Genomic DNA, 21,563 nt, shown 5'->3' on the forward strand with positions numbered 1-21,563 from the left:
TTGCATTGAAAGATCCCTTCTTTTTCCTCCTTATCCTTTAAGTTCCAGGTAATTAAAAAAAAAGACTATTAGCTGAATGACTATTGACTGTAAAAAAAAACACCTAGTGCTAGACATAGAAAGGGTAATCTGATTGTGGTAGGAAAAAGTTTGTCATCAGGACAATGCTGATACTGCTGTTGCTTCTCATTCTGCTGCCTCATAATGTTTGCAAGAAACATTCTAGTAATTGCACTGCAGATGATGATCCTCTGCCTATCCCTCATGAATTCTACCAACCGGGGGACCTTATCATTGGTGGGATTGTCTCTCAAGTCTTCAACTTCCACAACACTCCCAGTTTCACACTGCAACCTGCACAGATGTTGTTTAATGAACCCATGTAAGGAATTCTTTAAAACTCCTTTCATTATGTTTTAATAGAGAGAGTGCTATGACTATACATGTCACTTTAGAACACTGGTTCCCAACCAGGGACCCCCAGGGGTCCGCTAGAACTAAATTAAGGTCCGCGAAACAAAGTTATAAACCCATAATAAATTAATATTTTCAATTAAAAGTTCTCTAATATAAAAATATATATTCAAATATTATTCTAAGTTTAATGTTTAACTAACAGTTATGATTAGTTTATTTTCAAATTCTCACAATTTTTATTTTGAACCTTGGGGTCCCTGCACCGAACAAAAAAGTCCTAGTGGTCCCTGGTCAAAAAAAGGTTGGGAACCACTGCTTTAGAAGGTACAAGATATTTCTTCCCTGAGGTGTTTACAGTCTAAATGTTGAAATAATAGAATAAACAAAATGAGGGAAGGGTATTGAGGTGGGGATAAGCAGAGGTTACACTGCTATTCCATATGCTTAGACTTAATTTTAATAAGGGAAGGGAACACAGCTTTGTGCCACATTGTTCATGGAAAAGGTGTGAGTTGAAGAGAAATTTCAGAGAAATTGGAAATAACGGAAACAACAAAAACTGAAAGATATGGTGGTAGGGATAAAAAGGGGAGGAATCTCATTGCATTCCAGTACCATAAACATAGACTTAGGGGTGTATGAATAAGGGAACCAAAAGTCATGCCAAATTTTTTATGGAACAGTGATATTTTCTGGATGAACTTGAAGAAACCTTGAGGTGGCTCCATGCTTGTATACTGGTATTAAAGTCAAAGGAAAAGAGGCAGTAGGTGTGAAAGAGTGGAAGAGAGGAAATCTTTGAAAGAAAGTTTGGACTCAGATACTGAGAATGAACCCTCGCAGCTTCTGTAAGGAGAAGTTCTATATAACCAGCTGTTTGGTGTTCTTTGAAAGAGAATGTGAGCATGGATCCTCTATAAACATTATCTTCTTGGGCTTCCAAAAGGCTTTTGAAAAATTCTGTGATTTAATGCTCTTGAATGAATGGAATTATAAACCAGTCAAATGACAGGAAATTGGAGTTACATGAATAGTTCTCACAATTAGCTCTCACAAGGATCAGTAAGGCTATGGGACCAACATGAGCAAAAGATATGAGGAACAGGGGCTATAGTAATGGAAGAACTGGATGGGACTGAGTTAAAAAGTTGGCTAATTGAATCTATAAAAGTGGATAGAGAGAACTTTTTTATTCTGTCCCACAATATTCACACACAATGGTAACCAGTGATGTTCACGGTCAGCTGATTGAGGACGGACAAAAGGAATTATTTCTTCACTCAAACATTAATTAACTTGTGGAAGTAAAATTCCAAGGATGTCATTAAGCTGCATCTTTAGTTGCCTTTAAAAGGGGATGAGACAAAGACATGGAGGATAAGTCCATCAACTGTGATTCATCACAATGGCTAAATCAAACTCCATGTGATGGTAGTGTAAAACACTAGTGATGGTAGGTAAATACAGGGGGAGTTTGGGCATCTGTGCCATGTTCGTAGGTAGATCATTAGAGGAGTTTGTGTGGCAGATCTTATGTTCAAATTTTGTTTGAATCAATACTCATGGACATTCATTGCAGGTCAGTGTCAAAGAACTACCAGCATAACCTAGCTTTGGCATTTGCAGTCAAAGAGATCAATGACAATCCCAATCTCTTACCTAATGCCACGTTGGGTTTCCATATCCTCAACAGCTACTATGTTCCAAGGATGACCTACAAAGCCACCCTGAGCTTGCTTTCCACACAGCGGAGGTTTGTACCAAATTTTAAGTGCGATACAAAAAACAAACTCATCACAATCATTGGAGGACTTACTGCTGACATTTCAGTCAACATAGCCACTGTCATTTCCATCTACAAGATGCCACAGGTAGGAAATTCCTCGAGGAATATAAAAATTCTTTAACAAAAAAAATCACATTCTGTTGTAATCCTTTAAAAAATTACCAACACATTTCTTTCAGCTCACATATGGAATTTTTTCCCCAGAGCATGGTAACAAAATGCTATTCCCTTCTCTGTATCAGATGGTCCCAAATGAAGACTCTCAATATAGGGGAGTTGTTCGCTTACTTCAGCATTTTAGGTGGACGTGGATTGGGCTTATGGCTATGGATGATGATAACGGGGTCAGATTTTTGGAAACCATGGAACCATTGCTCACTGAAAATGGCATCTGTTTTGCCTTCACAATAAGATCCCCCAAAATAACTTATCTGCAGGAGGCAATAGACTTGCTTTTGGAGCAAGGAGATGCTTTCACTGTTCACAATAGGACAAAAGCTAATGTATATTTTGTATATGCAGAACCTGCATTTGTATTTGTTCTGAGAATGATGTTGTTTCTAGCACCTTTTGTGTCATTACCACCTTTGCATAAAGTGTGGATTTTTACATGCCAATGGGATTTTGCATCCTTTTCCTTTGAAAAGAACTGGGATATCGAAAGTTTCCATGGGGCCATATCCTTCACCGTTCACTCCAATCAGCCACCAGGATTCCAAGAATTCCTTCAGGACGTCAGTCCTACCTGGGCAAAAGGAGACGGTTTCATACAGAACTTCTGGGAGCAGGCATTCGGCTGTTCACTGAAAAATTCCCATGTTCTTGGGAGCAGCAGCAAAACCTGCACTGGCGATGAGAGGCTGGAGAGCGTTCCAATGATTTTGTTTGAAATGAGTATGATGGGTCACAGTTACAATGTCTATGATGCTGTTCATGCTGTGGCACATGCTTTACATGGCACACACATCTCCAGATCCAAGCACAGAAGACTTGCAGAAGGAGGGAATGTGCGACCATGGCAGGTAATTACTCCTTCATGAAACACCACTATTATTTATTTACTTACTTACTTGATTATGGATTGCTGGAAAAGAAACTGATAATGATATGTGCCTAATACAAAAGTCCAAGTTCTCCCCATGGTATCCATTATTCAAATCGAAAAAGCTGTTCTCAAATTGTTTAACCGAACTTTTGGCCCCAGGGTTAAGGAGAGCATTTACAATGGGCACAATTTCAAATGATGCCTTCAGCTTATACCCATGGTAGATATTCAAAAATTCCCCATAATCTAAGGCTATGTCCGTGTTCCACAGGTTCAATAGAGGATCTCCCACATATTTTGTTTAGTTGCTCATTTTATGACTCCATTCGTTTTAAGTTAACCCAGCATATCCCAGATGTATTAGATACAGTTGAAGGCCGAGTTAGATTTTTAATGGCAGACGTTAATTCTAAGATCACCCTTAGTGTGGCTTTTTTTATCATGTTAGCATCTAAGTTAAGGAACAAATTTGTTGAAAATTAGGCTCCAAAGCTGCCATAGAAATAATATCTTAGGGGAACTATAATGTTTAAATCAGCAATAATATGTACCGTATATATGTGACTGTAACATTTTAAAAATTTTATTAATGAAATTCTGGGTGTTGGAGGTTATATATTTTGTTTTGTTTTAATCTGAACATTGTTAAGGTCTGTGACTAAATCATTAATAACATTGATAGTAATACTTATTTATTTATTATTTGCATTTCTATCCTGCTCTCATTCCCAGCAAGCTGGGCTCAGAGCAGGTCACAACATGATTATAAAAACATCATTTAAAACATATATTAAAACAAACTTTAAAACTCATAAATCATACTACAATAAAAGCAATAAAAGCAAGATGGCCTTTCAAGTCTAATTCACAGCCACTGGACCATCCAGGTCAGTAGTGGACCCCCAACCAAGTTGGGGGGGATGAGGATGGGGAGGCCAGCAATTCATGATAGTGGAAAGACTATTAATTTAGCTCGCCCCAAGTTAATGGAAATTGACACCTTGCAGCCCATTCTTGAAGTGGGGTAGATCTGCAGATCCTCAGAGGCTTCCCAGTTGCCGAATATAAAATAAGTATCCCTTCAAGGAACTTAGCAACTTATTGAAATTGTCTGTGTGACCATGTATATTGGAAATTTATTATCCTGATCCAGGAAGTTATGAAATGGAAATTTTGTATGTGGTTGCTTGTTTCATCCCAACGGGAGAATTGTATCAAAAGCCTTAAATGCTGTAATTTAAGTCAAGTTGGCATATTAATGTGGAAATTAACGTGACTGAGGAAGACTTGAAACGATCGTATCCCTTTCTACTCATTCTTCGTTTGAAGAAGTCGACCTTGGATTGATCGTTGCTGTATCACCTTTTAATCTTACCTTGTACATACTTATCTTTAGATAGTTTGTTATATGCTTGGTTGTACATTTTGTGTTCAATATATTTCACTGTTAAGCCATGCTATCTTTAGTCTTTTCTGCGCTGTTTCTAACCCTTGGGAATAGTGCAGAGGTGTTTATTTTTGGTTGCTCAAATATAAAATAAAAGCAGTTACAAAAATAAAAATAGTGAACATGACCCCATAGCAGTCAGCACTGTTTTAGCTGTCAGGAGAGAAAGTTCCTTTAAGATATTATTGGAATCCCTGGAGTCCACCTCTTCGGCTTCCGACAAAGATGTTAGAGCTTCAATTTGGTCTTCCCGCTGAGTATTATGTCGAGGGGCCACCGAGGGGGTGCTAGGATAGCATATCGGTTTGAAACCGAAACAGTATACTCAGTAGTATTAGCAGAAATAAAATAGTCCCCAATCTTGTTTTGCTTGCTTGCAGGGGTAGAGCTTATGTCCTCTGAGTCACAAGAGCATTTTCCAGCCCCCATTAAAATGTGTCTGATTTTTTTTTGGGGGGGGGGGGACTTATTACAGCCTGAGAATGTTGATTAACTTTAAAACTTCAGACCCAGAGGCTTCCTGACTCAGTCCAAACAGAGACTACAGCACAATACACAGTCCAAGCAGCTGCCCCATAGAGAATAAATCTCAGGGCGCTGAGCTCCTGTCTACTTGATTGTAACGGCCTTTGGCTATATGCAATCAATCTGTACCTACCTACCATAGCAGTCAGCAAGGCTACGACTCCAAAAAAAGGTGGCATAGCAACACTGCTGCTCGAGGGGTGTCCTGGGGCAAAAATAATATTTTCTTCCCCAGATGCCTATCTGTTCCTACATCTGTAATGACAATGAATAAATGAGAAGGTTCATTCTATACATAATAAAAGTATAACAGATAATAATAAAAGTATACATGTAAAAGTATAACAGAAGTAATATGGGAATTGTTAAGCATGGAGATTGCAAAGGTTACAATACAAACCTGAACAAAGTTACATTCTTTGAAGCTCGTTGAAGTTAATGGACTTCTAAGCGTGTCACTCTGCTTAGGACTATAGTGTTAATCAACACCTCATTAATTTTTTCCCCGTCAACTAGATCCATCATTTTCTGAGGAGCATCGTGTTCAACAACAGTGCTGGAGACACTCTGTCTTTTCAGGAAAATGGAGAAATGAAAAAGGGATTTGATGTGATAAACTGGGTAACGTTCGACAATGGCTCTTTTGCTAGAGTTCGCGTGGGAAGATTGGATCCTTGGGCTCCTGTAGGGAAAGAGTTAACCCTTCAAGATGATCGCATTGTGTGGCATAAAACCTTTATGCAGGTGAGACATAGAAGCAGAGGCTGAACTCTGTAAAAGAATGAGCAGGGGCATCTATTTCATGTATTTCAGACTTCTGCCTGCCTTTTTGGTGATTCAAAGGACACAGTAAACTCTGGATCTTCTGCATTTCTCTCTAAGACACTGCTCTAAAACATAATATAAATTTTGATTTACACTGTGATGGTTCTAAAACTTACACATATATTATAAAAATACATCTGAAAATGTTGAGTATGAAATATAATTTTTAATAATGTCCATTTCATTTAATCGGTAGTAATTACATTAATTTAATTAATGTCTACTTTAATATAATTTTTTGGAAATTAAAGCCTGCCTTCTTGTTTTGTGATGAGCTTTTGTCCTGATGAGTCATGTGAAAACACGTCCTCAACCATTTTAGTAATTCTGCCCATCTGCCCCTAATGATACTTGAAAGAGAATGTTAGGGTCCTGTTTCATAGAGGGAGAGATCCATGTTGGCATAATTGTTCTATTGATTCAGTGTACAGCCTGCCACTCTTAGATTCCCAATATATGTTTTCTCTGTGATCATCTCCCTTCTTGGTGTATAAACAGGGCTGGCCTGTTTCAGTGTGCAATGAAAACTGCTCTCCGGGCTTCAGCAGGAAAAAGAAGGAAGGACAGAAATTTTGCTGCTATGATTGTGATCCATGTCCAGAAGAGATGATCTCTGAGCAGATGGGTAAGAACACCTTCCTGAGACTTTCCCCGTTAACTAAAATGGGAGTTGCTTCTGAGTAGACCTGCTATTTAGACACTACCTTTCTCCCCAATAACCATCTCTCCTTCTGCATTCTCTGGGGATGGGCATGGAAGTCAGAGGGGATGAGAGGCCTCCCAAGTAGGATTGCCAACCTCCAGGTGGTGGCTGGAGATCTCCTGCTATTACAACTGATCAGTTTACAAGAGATCAGTTTACCTGGAGAAAATGGCGGCTTTGGCAATTGGACTCTGTGGCATTGAAGACCCTCCCCGCCAAACCCTGCCGAGGTGGGCAGGGTTTGGCGGGGAGGGTCTCCAAAACCTGCCACCACAAGAGATCTGCAACCCTAGCCCAAGCGCCATTTTCTCCAGGCTAAACTGATCTCTGTAATCTGATCAGTTGTAATAGCAGGAGATCTCCAGCCCCACCTTCATATAAAAATGCTAGGAATACAGAACTTTACTCAGCCTCCTTAAAAGCATGACATCCAAAGGACAGAGAATTGGAGACTGACTGGGAGAGCCGACATAGCACAGGATGTGATGTTATCACATCTTCAAATCATCCCTCATTAATATCCTTCTTCCCATATTGTTGACAAGAGGGAGGGAAAAGAAGGAAGAATAGCTGCTTTCTGAAGGCTAACCTTTGATCCCATGACAGTTGGAAGCTTTGAATTAGGTTATTCTTGGCTGATGTGGAAGCCACGGCTTTGCAGGAGGACGGTTGAATACGGAACTTCATTCAGAGCAGCCACAATAACAGAGAAGGTGTTTTTATTACTTGGAAATATCTACATACAACTCCTCCCCTTCGTCACTACAATCCTCCTCAAAACTCATGTTTTCCATAGACTCTGTAACATTTCACAGCCACTGTAATAAAACAATGATAATAGCTGTTACAAAACTTTGAACTCACTCTCCATAGACTTGGGATAAAGGCTTGGAATATTTTGATAACTGACCCTCTTTTTTTTGCAGACATGGGTGCTTGCATCAGCTGTCCACAGGATCAGTATTCTAACAAACACCAAAATCAATGTGTTCGCAAGGACATAAGCTTCCTTTCATTCAAAGAACCTTTAGGGATTATCTTGACATGGTTGGCTATTGCTTTTTCCCTAATCACAGCTATGGTACTCGGAATCTTCTGGAAGCACCGGGACACCCCCATTGTCAAAGCCAACAACCGAAGCCTCACCTACATTCTCCTCTTCTCCCTCCTGCTTTGCTTCCTCTGCTCCTTGCTCTTCATTGGACAACCTAGGAGAGTGACTTGCCTACTCCGGCAAACTACGTTTGGTGTTGTCTTCTCTGTGGCTCTTTCTAGTGTATTGGCTAAAACCATTACCGTGGTTCTGGTCTTCATTGCTACCAAACCAGGTTCTAGGTTGAGGAAATGGGTGGGGAAAAGACTAGCCAATTCCATTGTTCTTTCTTGCATCGTTATTCAAGTAGGACTTTGCAGTCTTTGGTTAAGCAAATCTCCTCCATTTCAAGATACCGATATGCACTCACTGCCAGGGAAAATCATAGTGGAATGCAATGAGGGCTCAGCGGCCATGTTCTACTCTGTCTTGGGCTATATGGGATTTTTGGCCATGGTCAGCTTCACGGTGGCTTTCCTAGCCAGGAAGTTACCTGACAGTTTCAATGAAGCCAAGTTCATCACTTTCAGCATGTTGGTCTTTTGTAGTGTTTGGCTATCATTTGTTCCAACCTACATGAGTACAAAGGGGAAATATATGGTGGCTGTAGAAATTTTCTCCATTTTGGCTTCCAGTGCTGGCTTACTGGGGTGCATTTTTCCCCCCAAATGCTACATCATTGTGCTGAGGCCTGAGCTGAATAACAGAGAACACATGATAAGGATGAAAATTTGAAAAGAGCATTAAAATTGTATGTGTAATTTATTTTCCTGGGTAGTTCTTTGAAATGCCAAAATACTACAATTATACACAGACTCCTAATAAAGACAGCAATGTAGGTTTTGGGGTTCAATAAAAGGCCGCTGCCTTCTGTACAGCAAAATGATCTGCAATGGGTATTAAAACTTTCAAACTTTCAATGAGATTTAGTGTCACTATCATCACATGGTAGATGGAAGCCTGCTATTTTCCCTCCTAGATGGGCAGCACTGCCCTGCCTCAGATGTTGTCCAACATGTACAGCTATGGGAAGGAGACATGTCATTCTTTTCCCTCCTACCCACGAAACGTTGTTACCAGCCAGTACCTTTGCTCTTCCCAGAATGATCTGTTATTTCTTTGGGAAATCATAAAGGTTTAGAAACAGAAACACCCCATTTCACACACACACACACACACACACACACACATATATATATATGCCTGATGTTCACTTCTTTTACCATCTAATCATCAGCGCAATCCAAACCTGTTTGTGAAATTTTATGATTTCCACATGAGAAAAGCAGATATATTTTTCTGTGCACTTATCAGGCACATGGGGGGAAAGGAAGAATTGGCTCAGGGTCCCAGAAGGATGCAGGTTTGTTTGAGGGGAAAAGAAAGTCCTCTAGATCTCATGATATCCTTACTGAAACCCATGGGAAAGTGATTTGTTTATTTACAAACAATTTACCAAAGCATTTCTCTCTGTCTGTCTGTCTGTCTGTCTGTCTGTCTTTCTCTATCTCGGTATATATGTGTGTATGTGCATGTGAGAGAAAGTTCTCCAGATCTCATGATGCCCCTAGTGAAGTCAATGGGAGAGTGATGGAACAAACCAAGATGAAGCTTTAACATGAGTAAAAGTGCCCTGATCAAATCAGAGCTCAATTAGCTCCTCTTAAAAAGATGCAGAGGAATCTCACAGGTCACTAATATTAGTGCAGAGAATGCTCAGAGATATGTTTGATGATTACTAACTTACAGTAACCTCTATGTGGTGGCTGTCTGGGTACACCTACCAGACCAAAGAACACCCACATGCTCCTATTGGTTACTGAACAATCAGACAAACAGGCTGAGCAGCTGACAAAAGCAAATGTTCTCGGTATTCATCACATGTTAAGCTCCAATAGCCTATGAACTCTTTTCATGCTTTTTAGATAATCTCTGAAAGGGGTGCAAAAATTATTTCTTTTTTAAAATCTGCTCTGTGCAGTATCTCTGAACACAACAAAAACATGATTGTCCCAATATAATAAATTCTAACTGGATTTCATCAAGTTTGATATAATCATTACCTAATGTTGACCTACATCCATAGAAAAATGATGCTTTTCTGCATGCAAAAGACTTGAAATCCAACATTTGTCAGTCTTGTTTTGAGTGCTACAGCATGGGTCACAATTTTGATGTCGGTAATCCAAGGTGATTTACATTGAATTGGTAACCACCATTGACCTCAAGTGCGGTGTTTGACCTCATCACAGTGAGCTGCCTCTCAACTAGGCAAAACAGGCAACTTTTGTTACAGTGTCTTCATGTGCTTGTTTAATTAAATGGTCCTAGTATTAATTTGCCACCAAAGCCTCCAGCCACTGCAATCACCATCTAACTAACAAGGAGTGCTATATTCAAAATTATTGGTTTGCAGCTACCAAATAGAGTGGCAGTGAACAAAACAAGTTACTGTATCTGAAAGATGCTATAAAACCTCCCAACTCTGAAAAGCATTGGATGTAGGGAAAGGCTGGCTTCTGCTTATCTGCTGTTTCATAGTTACCACTTAATTTTTTAAATTAAAGTGTATTACCTTTAATTTATTCTCCCATACATTTTAACAACAATTTGCTCACACTGAATGGTCCCTTCTTTTTTCTCCTTATTCTTTAAGTTCCAGGTAATTAAAAAAAAGACTATTAGCTAAATGATTATTGAGTGTAAAAAAGAACCTAGTGCTGGACACAGAATGATTTACATAGAAACGGTAATTGTAATGTGGTAGGAAACGTTTTGTCATCAGAACGATGCTGATACTGCTGCTGCTTCTCATTCTGGTGCCTCATAATGTATGCAGGAAACATTCTATTAATTGCACTGCAGATGATGATCCTCTGCCTATTCCTCATGAATTCTACCAACCAGGTGACCTTATCATTGGTGGGATTGTCTCTCAAGTCTTCAACTTCCACAACCCTCCCAGTTTCACACTGCAACCTGCACAGATGTTGTTTAATGAACCCATGTAAGGAATTCTTTAAAACTCCTTTCATTATCTCTTCGTATAGAGAGTGCTATGAATATACATGTCACATTAGAAGGTACAAGATATTTCTTCCCTGCGGTGCTTATAGTCTAAATGTTGAAATAATAGAAAAAACAAAATGTGAGAAGGATATTGAGGTGGGGATAAACAGAGGTGGAATGAGGTTTATTCCTGCTACAGAAGCTTAGATTTAATTTTAAAAGGGGAAGGGAACAAAGCTTTGTGCAAAATTGTTCACCGAAAAGGTGTGAGTGGAAGAGAAATTTCAAAGAAACTGGAAATAACGGAAACAACAAAAACTGAAGTATATGGTGGTAGGGATAAAAAGGGGAGGAATCTCATTACATTCTAGTCCCAAAAACATAGAGTTAGTGGTTTATGAATAAAGGAACCAAAGGCCATGCCAGATTTTTCATAGAACAGGGATGTTTTCAGGATAAACTTGAAGAAACCTGGAGGTGGTTCCATGCTAGTGTAATAGAATTAAGGTCCAAGGAAAAGAAGCAGTAGGTGTGAAAGGGTGGATAGGAAGTCTTTGAAAGAAAGTTTATTCTCAGACAATTTTTCCATAAGTTCCCACAAATGCTGCAATAGTTTATTCTATCCACAGTTGTCACCTCTGTAATGTTGCTTCCTGTTTAAGGACTTGATCATCTATTACACTCGAAACCTAATTTTAACACTGTCCAGTTTATTTGAATATACCTGCATAAATAATCCACAACCTGGACTGAGTTAACCGAGAATGGCCAATGTTTGCAGACTACCTGCATATAATACCCCCACACTTGGACCACCCACTGACTCCATGTTTCTTTTTCCATTGCCTGCCCACAATCTTGTGCATGGAGGTGTCAAGCCTCATCATCATTACCCATTACATCTGAGAGTCAGCTAATGCTACCCAGCACCAAAGGAGCCTTGTTAGACCACAATCTTATGTTGGATTGGGCAACCTCCCTTCATCCTTCAGTGCCTCCATGTACTAACCAACTTTCTGTATGCAGGTTGCCACTAACCACATTCGCACAACCAATGCAGATAAAGTTTTACCAATAATAAAACAAGGCCTCGTTAATATTAACCCATTGAAGTTCCACATATGCAGGTAGGTGCAGGAAGACATGAATACAAATAAATAAATAAATAAATACAAAGGAAAGACAATTGTGCTTTTGGGGAAACTGAATGTGCAACAGATGATTACCATGATTTTGTATCATTTGCTTTTGCAATTGTTTCAGGAGAAAGTAGGGAAACAATCATTTTCCCTTGGAGCAGTGGCAGACCTACATTTTTGGGGCCCTGAAGCTCGAACTGTTATGGGGGCCCTTTTGCAACCAGCAACAATAGGGCAACATCCAGCAAAGTCCTAAGGGCCTTGCTGCCCTTGCAAGGACCTTGAAGCCCAAATGGTGGAGAACAGGGTGGTGAGGTGGAGTCCTTGAAATGGGCCATACAGTGATGAAATAAAACTATAGAACTATTAAGCCATGCACCAATAAAGGATTTGAGGATCCAGCTGCCAAAATGTAGGCTGTGAATAGATTCTGGTGAGCTCAGTGAGCCCATACAGCTGGGGGTTTGAGCACTGCAAGTCCCTGAGAAAATTTTGAAATTTGACCAATTACAGGGACATTTTCTGGCCATATGAAATGGGTATTAGAGCATATTCTAAAGTCAATATTAAGTACTTCAACCCATTGGCTTATGATTCTGTCACTAAAAAAACTCCATCAATTTTGTTGAGAAATTCATTCATTAAAAAAAGTTGCTTCGGGAGGGCCCTCCAGGATTAGGGCCCCTGAAGCTTAAGCTTCATTAGTTTCACAGTAGATCCGCCTCTGCCTTGGAGAAAGCAGAAAGCTTTTGTATTTTATTTTAAAAAAATAAAAATACAGCAATTGTAGTTTATCCTGAGATGGAGGTAAGCATTATCACCTGAGAACTGCTGCAAAACAAAGATCTGTTAAATGCACAACTTAATGTGATGATGCAGGGCACAAGGGCACTCACTGTATATGAATGGCTCCAGATGATATCACTGAAATTACAGACTAAAGTCTGTTCCAAGTACATTAGTGGACACTGTTATTCAAGATAGAATTACTAAGTACATAGAGGAACAAGCAATACTGAGAATGAACCCTCATGGCTTCCGTAAGAAGTTCTAGATCACCAGCGGTTTGGTGTTCTTTGAGAGAGAATGTATGGCATGGATCCTTAGTAGACATTATCTTCATGGGCTTCCAAAAAGCTTTTGAAAAATTCTGTGATGAAAAGCTCCTGAATGAAAGGCAATATAAACCAGTTAAATGACAGGAAATTGGAGTTTGTGAACAGTTCACACAATAAGCTCCCAAAAAGACCAGTAAGGTTATGGGACCAACATGAGCAAAAGACATGTAGAACAGAGGCTACAGTAAATAGAGTACTGAATGGGACTGAGTAAAAAATTTGGCTTGATGAATCCGTAGATTCTCTCTGTCCCACAATATTGCGTGACAGATCTTTGTGTGGCAGATCATATGTTCAAATTTTGTTTGATTCAACACCCTTGGACTTGCATTACAGGTCAGTGCCAAAGAACTACCAGCAGAACTTGGCCTTGGCATTTGCAGTAAAAGAGATCAATGACAATCCAAATCTTTTACCTAACATCACGCTGGGTTTCCACATCCTCAACAGCTACTATGTTCCAAGGATGACCTACAAAGCCAGCCTGAGCTTGCTTTCCACACAATGGAAGTTTGTACCCAATTTTAAGTGTGATACAATAAACAAACTCATAACAATCATTGGAGGACTTACCGCTGACATTTCAGTCAACATAGCCACTATCATTTCCATCTACAAGATGCCACAGGTAGGACATTCCTCAAGGAATATGAAAGTTTTACATATTTAACAAAAAATTGCGCATTCTGTTGTAATCCTTTAAAAAATTACCAAAACATTTCTTTCAGCTCACTTATGGAATATTTTTCCCAGAGCATGGCACCAAAATGCTGTTCCCTTCTCTGTATCAGATGGTCCCAAGTTATAGTAAATAATTATTGTTTCAAAACAAAGAATTGCACATTCTGTTGTAATCCTTTAAAAAAATTACCAACACATTTCTTTCAGCTCACTTATGGAATATTTTCCCCAGAGCATGGCACCAAAATGCTGTTCCCTTCTCTGTATCAGATGGTCCCAAATGAAGACTCTCAATACAGGGGAGTTGTACGCTTACTTCAGCATTTTAGGTGGACATGGATTGGGCTTGCAGCTATGGATGATGACAATGGGGACAGATTTTTGGAAACCATGGTACCATTGCTCACTGAAAATGGCATCTGTTTTGCCTTCACAATAAGATTCCCCAAAATAACTTATCTGCAGGAGGCAATAGACTTGCTTTTGGAGCAAAAGGATGCTTTCACTGTTCACAACAGGACAAAAGCTAATGTATATTTTGTGTATGCAGTACCGGCATTTGTATTTTCTTTGAGATTATGGTTGTTTCTAGCACCTTTTGTGTCATTGCCACCTGTGCATAAAGTGTGGATTCTTACATGCCAATGGGATTTTGCATCCTTTTCCTTTGAAAAGAATTGGGATATCGAAAGTTTCCATGGGGCCCTATCCTTCACTGTTCACTCCAATCAGCCACCTGGATTCCAAGAATTCCTTCAGGGCATCAGTCCTACCTGGGCAAAAGGAGACGGGTTCATACAGAACTTCTGGGAGCAGGCATTCACTTGTTCACTGAAAAATTCACATGTTCTTGGGGACAGCAACAAAACTTGCACTGGCAATGAGAAACTGGAGAGTATTCCAATGATTTTGTTTGAAATGAGCATGATGGGCCACAGTTACAATGTCTACAATGCTGTTCATGCTGTGGCACAAACTTTACATGGCATGCACATCTCCATATCCAAGCACAAAAGACTGGCAGAAGGAGGGAATGTGCAATCATGGCAGGTAATTACTCCTTCATGACACACCACTATTGTTAATTTAGACTGTCCCAAGAAAATGGAAATTGACATCTCAGTATCCTTTAAAGCATGCCTCTGAAACTGTAATTGTTCAGTTTATTCCCTGGTCCTGCCAATTTTAAAACTGTTTTTTAACTTTGCTGTGTTTTTTTAGGGTTATACATATCAATAAACCCGAACCAAAAATAAACCCAAAATTAGCTGTTTCAGTAAATTTCAGGATTCGGGTTTTCGAACTTCAAAACCTAGGGATAAAACCAAAGCCGAATAGGTGATTCGCTTTTGCTCAGAGGAATGGCTCTGTGATTTCTCCCCTTTTTCTTTTCTTTTCTTTCCTTTCCTTTCATTTCCTTTTTTTCCTTTTTTTCTTTTGACTGGTTTTGTTCGATGGAGATTGTGTAATCGGAGTCAGCTTGGTCTAACCAACTTACCAGGTATATCACCCAACAGAAGACTAGTCTGCAAGCAGAAGAGTCATCAAAAGACGAGGCTTACCATGCCCCGTCCGGAGGGATATACCCTCCAAATAAAAAGAGCCAGCTTCTACAGCTGCTGACACCACCAAGCTTCTGAAGGAGATTTCTTCATCCATATGGATGAGAAATCTCCTTCAGACAGCCCCTGTGTTTGATACTTTGGCTGGCTCCGATCCCACCCCCACCCCCCGAAAACCTGCTGTCAAACTGAAGGTCAACCTGAGTAGAGTCTTTGTTTCCCCATATGATGACTATCTTTTTGAATCATATTTTTGATGACCACAATAAAGGACTGCTCTCAGGATGCCATTTGCCACCAAAAGGAATGTTTTCCGTGCCTTATTCCTCTTACATTTAAGCCCTTTTCCTTCATTTGGAAGCTCATTTGCATGAACATCATGCAAAGCGACCCAGAAACAAAGGCAGACCCCAAACTTTGAGGCACCAGCATGGAATTACCTCTGTCCACAAGTCCTCAGCAATACTGAACTTTTGAACCTGATGGACAGCTCAGCTTGCAAATGCCTGGGAGATGGGGGTAACCCCTTTTCAGGCCCATAAAATTGGATCCCCTGTCCCAAAGTTAACCAAACTTTGGTGACTCTATCTCCAAAAATGCCTCCCAAGGAGCTTCGGAAAAATCCCCATTGACTAGAATGGGGCTGAATTTTTCAGGAAATCCAAAAATAAACAGAATAACCAAATGTACTGGCATGGGTATTTGGCTTATTTTGGGTTTACTGAAAAAATTGGGCCAAAAAAACTCGAACCTGAAATTTACCTTCCCCCCCCCCCCACAACCCTAGTTTTCTTTAATTATTATATTTATTACTGCCTGTTTTTGTTATACTGTTATGGCCTTTGACCTGACAGAGTAAATTTTACCTACATACCTACCTAAAACTGTAGTCACTCATTGTTGCACATGTTGTGCCAAAGATAATAATTTCTTCCCAAGATGCATACCTGCTCCTACATCTGTAACAACAATGGAGAAATGAGGGAGTCCATGCTACACATAATCAACACACGTAAAAATATAAGAGAAGTCATATAGGACTTGTAAAGCATGCAGATTGCAAAGGTTACAGTTCAAACCTGAGCAAAGTAACTTCCTTTGAAGCCCATTGAATTCAATGGACCTTGAAGGGTGTCACTTTATGGTACTAATCAACAACTCCTTCTTTTCCCCCCGTCTTCTAGATGCATCATTTTCTGAGGAGCATCATGTTCAACAACAGTGCTGGAGATACTCTGTCTTTTCAGGAAAATGGAGAAATGAAAACGGGATTTGATGTGATAAACTGGGTAACGTTCGACAATGGCTCTTTTGCAAGAGCACAAGTAGGAAGGTTGGATCCTTGGGCTCCTGCAGGAAAAGAGTTAACCCTTCGAGATGATCGCATTGTGTGGCATAAAACCTTTACACAGGTGAGACATAGAAGCAGAGGCTGAACTTGGTAAGGACACGGTAAACTCTGCATCTTCAGCATTTCTCTCTAAGACACCGCTCTAAAACATAGTATAAAGTTTCGATTTATACCATGATAGATATAAAAAATACACAATATAATACCAATGCTTGCAATGTTCTGAAAATGCTGAGTATGAAAGATAAGATGTCTCATCAATATATATTATACACACACATATCAAAATTTCTTTATTATCATGTTCATTTAATTTAATCAGTATTGATTAGAATAATTTAATGAATTTCTGCTTTAATGTAATATTTTTGAAATTAAAGCCTGCCTTCTTGTTTCGTGAGCAGCTTTTGCCTTATGAGCCATGTGCAACACTTCTGCAACCATTTTAGTAATTCTGCCAATCAGCCTCTAACTACATTTTAAAAATGCACACAAATCCTGTTACAGGTACCCTTGCAGGGGATGGAAACCCCAGGTAATTATACTAATGATAAAACATCCAAAGTTTCATTTACACCCAACCTACAGAGCTATACACTCTCAGGTTTCACCAGAAGTGTTATGGTCAGGGGCATAAGAATACCTGTGGAGGCGGAGTTATCAGGTGCCTATCATAGCAAATGCCTTTCTCATTGAACAGTTCTTGATGCCAGGATTCATTCATTCTGCATTTCTTTCTGTATGTCTTTGATTTTCATAATAAGATAGTTGTCATCTATCTATCAATTAGTCTGATTTAGCTTAAGATGGTCAGCATCACTCTCCTTAATGATCCTAATCTGGCAAGAGAATGTTAGGGTCCTGTTTCATGGAAGGAGAGCCCTGTGTTGGCATCTTTCTATTCTTACATTCCCCATGTATATTTTCTCTGTGCTCATCTCCCTTTTCTGTTTACGGATAGGGCTGGCCTGTTTCGGTGTGTAATGAAAACTGCTATCCAGGCTTCAGCAGGAAAAAGAAAGAAGGACAGAAATTTTGCTGTTATGATTGTGATCCATGTTCAGAAGGAATGATCTCTGAGCAGATGGGTAAGAACACCTTCCTGAGACTTTCCCCATTAACTAACATGGGAGTTACTTCCGAGTAGACTTGCTATTTAGACCCCACCTTTCTCCCCAATACCCATCTCTCCTTCTGCATTCTCTGTGGATGGGCATGGAAGTCAGAGGGGATGAGAGGCCTCCCAAGTAGGATTGCCAACCTCCAGGTGGTGGCTGGAGATCTCCTGCTATTACAACTGATCTCCAGCCGATAGAGATCAGTTCACCTGGAGAAAATGGCCGCTTCGGCAATTGGACTCTATGGCATAGAAGTCCCTCCCCTCCAAACCCTGCTCTCCTCTGGCTCCACTCCAAAACCTCCCACCAATGGCAAAGAGGGAGCTGGCAACCCTAATCCCAAGTTGCCATTTCCTCCAGCACAATTCATCTCTATAATTGGGGGGATCAGGTGTAATTCAGGGAGAACTCCAGGTCCCAACTTCATATAAAAATGCTAGGAATACAGAACTTTACTCTACCTCCTTAAAAGCATGACATCCAAAGGACAGAGAATTGGAGACTGACTGGGAGAGCCGACATAGCATAGGATGTGATGTTATCACATCTTCAAATCATCCCTCATTAATATCCTTCTTCCCATATTGTTGACAAGAGGGAGGGAAAAGAAGGAAGAATAGCTGCTTTCTGAAGGCTAACCTTTGATCCCATGACAGTTGGAAGCTTTGAATTAGGTTTAGTCTTGGCTGACTTGGAAGCCACGGCTTTGCAGGAGGACAGTTGAATACGGAACTTCATTCAAAGCAGCCACAATAACACAGAAGGTGCTTTTATTACTTGGAAATATCTATATACAACTCCTCCCCTTTGCCACTACAATCCTCCTTGAAACTCATGTTTTCCATAGAATCTGTGACATTTCACAGCCACTGTAATAAAACAATGATAATAGCTGTTACAAAACTTTGAACTCACTCTCCATAGACTTGGGATAAAGGCTTGTAATATTTTGATAATTGATACTCTTTTTTTCCAGACATGGATGATTGCATCAGCTGTCCACAGGATCAGTATTCCAACAAACACCAAAATCAATGCGTTCGCAAGGACATAAGCTTCCTTTCATTCAAAGAACCTTTAGGGATTATCTTAACATGGTTGGCTATTGCTTTTTCCCTAATCACAGCTATGGTACTCGGAATCTTCTGGAAGCACCGGGACACCCCCATCGTCAAAGCCAACAACCGAAGCCTCACTTACATTCTCCTCCTCTCCCTCCTGCTTTGCTTCCTCTGCTCCTTGCTCTTCATTGGACAACCTAGGAGAGTGACCTGCCTTCTCCGGCAAACAATGTTCGGTGTTGTTTTCTCTGTGGCCCTTTCCAGTGTATTGGCTAAAACCATTACCGTGGTTCTGGCCTTCGTAGCTACCAAACCAGGTTCTAGGATGAGGAAATGGGTGGGGAAAAGACTAGCCAATTCCATTGTTCTTTCGTGCGTCTTTATTCAAGTAGGAATTTGCAGTCTTTGGTTAAGAGCATCTCCTCCATTTCAAGGTACCGATATGCACTCACTGCCAGGGAAAATCATACTGGAATGCAATGAGGGCTCAGCTGTAATGTTCTACTCTGTCTTGGGCTATATGGGATTTTTGGCCTTTGTCAGCTTCACGGTGGCTTTCCTAGCCAGGAAGTTACCTGACAGTTTCAATGAAGCCAAGTTCATCACTTTCAGCATGTTGGTCTTTTGTAGTGTTTGGGTGTCCTTTGTTCCAACCTACATGAGTACAAAGGGGAAATATATGGTGGCTGTAGAAATATTCTCCATTTTGGCTTCCAGTGCTGGCTTACTGGGGTGCATTTTTTCCCCCAAATGCTACATCATTGTGCTGAGGCCTGGGCTGAATAACAGAGAACACATGATAAGGATGAAAATTTGAAAGAGCATTTAAATTGTATTAGTAATTTATTTTCCTGAGTAGTTCTTTGAAATACCAAAATTCAACTATTATACACAGACTCCTAATAAAGACAACAATATAGGGTTTTTTTTGGGGGGGTCAATAAAAAGCCACAGATTTCTGTACAGCAAAATGATCTGCAATGGGTATTAAAACTTTTAAACTTTCAATGAGATTTAGTGTCACTATCATCACATGGTAGATGGAAGCCTGCTATTTTCCCTCCTAGATGGGCAGCACTGCCCTGCCTCAGAATCCATAAACAGTAAAACTCCTCTTGGCCAACATGTACAGCGGTGTGAAAGAGACATGTCATTTTTTCCCCTCCTACCCACGAAACTTTGTTACCAGCCAGTACCTTTGCTCTTCCCAGAATTATCTGTTACATTTCTGGGAAATCATAAAAGTTTAGAAACAGAAACACCCCATTTAATACAAACACACACACACACATATGCCTGATGTTGACTTCTTCTACCATCTAATCATAAGAGCAATCCAAACATGTTTGTTAACTTTTATGATTTCCCAAAGAGAAAAGCAGCTATATTTTTCTGTACACATATCAGGCATGTGTGGACCAAGGAAGAATTGGCTCAGGGTCCCAGAAACATGCCTGTTTCTAATGATCTCCTTATTGAAACCCATGGGAAAGTGATTTGTTTATTTACAAACAATTTACCAAAGTATTGTCGAAGACTTTCACGGTCAGAGTTCATTGGTTCTTGTAGGTTATCTGGGCTGTGTGACCGTGGTTTTGGTATTTTCTTTCCTGACGTTTCGCCAGCAGCTGTGGCAGGCATCTTCAGAGGAGTACACTGTCCTTCAGTGTTACTCCTCTGAAGATGCCTGCCACAGCTGCTGGCGAAATGTCAGGAAAGAAAATACCAAGACCACGGTCACACAGCCCAGATAACCTACAAGAACCAATTTACCAAAGCATCTCTTTCTGTCTCTGTCTGTCTGTCTCACTATCTATCTTTCTCTATCTCTGTATATATCTGTGCACATGAGAGAAAGTTCTCCAGATCTCATGATGCCCCTAGTGAAGTCAATGGGAGAGTGATGGAACAAAACATGATAAAGATTTAACATGAGTAAAAGTGGCCTGATCGAATCAGAGCTCAAATTAGCTCCTTTTTAAAAGATGCAGCGAAATCTCACAGGTCACTAATATCACTCTTCTAGTGCCAAGAATGCTCAGAGATATGTTTGATGATAACCGACTTACAGTAACCTCCATGTGGTGGATGTCTGGAAACACCTACCAGGTCAAAGAACACCCACATGCTCCTATTGTTTACTGGACAATCAGACAAACAGGCTAAGCAGCTGACAAAAGAAAATGTTCTCGGTATTCATCATATGTTAAGCTCCAAGAGCCTATGAACTCTTTTCATGGTTTTTTAGAAAATTTCTGAAGGGGGTGCAAAAATAATGTCTTTTTAAAAATCTGCTCTGTGCAGAATCTGTGAACAGTAACATAAACATGTCTCAATTTAATCAACTCTGACTGGATTTCATCAAGATTGATATAATTGTTACCAAGTGTTGCCCTATGTCCGTATAAAAATTGTGCTTTTCTGCATACAATAGACTTGAAAGCCAACATTTGTCAGTCTTGTTTTGAGAGCTACAGGATGGGTCACAATTTTGATGTTGGTAATCCAAGGTGATTTACATTGAATTGGTAACCACCATTGACCTCAAATGTGGTGTGTGACTTCATCACAGTTAGCTGTCAAGATTGTTCCCAAGTATAACATTAAAAAACCAAGCAAAACAGGCAACGTTTGTTACAGTGTCTTCATGTGCTTGTTTAATTGAATGGTCCAAGTGTTAAAA

At 40.0% G+C, this 21,563-nt stretch overlaps 1 protein-coding gene and 1 pseudogene across 1 annotated transcript; both read left to right on the plus strand.

Annotated features, from left to right (window-relative positions):
• The first annotated feature begins 164 nt into the window (after positions 1-164).
• LOC130490543 (vomeronasal type-2 receptor 26-like) lies at positions 165-8,576 on the plus strand. The gene is made up of 6 exons (XM_056864367.1): positions 165-382; positions 1,997-2,288; positions 2,446-3,225; positions 5,737-5,964; positions 6,544-6,670; positions 7,675-8,576. The coding sequence occupies exons 1-6, from the start codon at positions 165-167 to the stop codon at positions 8,574-8,576; spliced, it is 2,547 nt and encodes an 848-aa protein (XP_056720345.1).
• Positions 8,577-10,530: 1,954 nt separating this feature from the next.
• LOC130490544 (vomeronasal type-2 receptor 26-like) lies at positions 10,531-19,697 on the plus strand (annotated as a pseudogene).
• The last annotated feature ends 1,866 nt before the right edge of the window (positions 19,698-21,563 follow it).

The sequence above is a fragment of the Euleptes europaea genome, chromosome 18 (assembly GCF_029931775.1).
Source record: "Euleptes europaea isolate rEulEur1 chromosome 18, rEulEur1.hap1, whole genome shotgun sequence".
NCBI classification, from domain to species: domain Eukaryota; kingdom Metazoa; phylum Chordata; class Lepidosauria; order Squamata; family Sphaerodactylidae; genus Euleptes; species Euleptes europaea.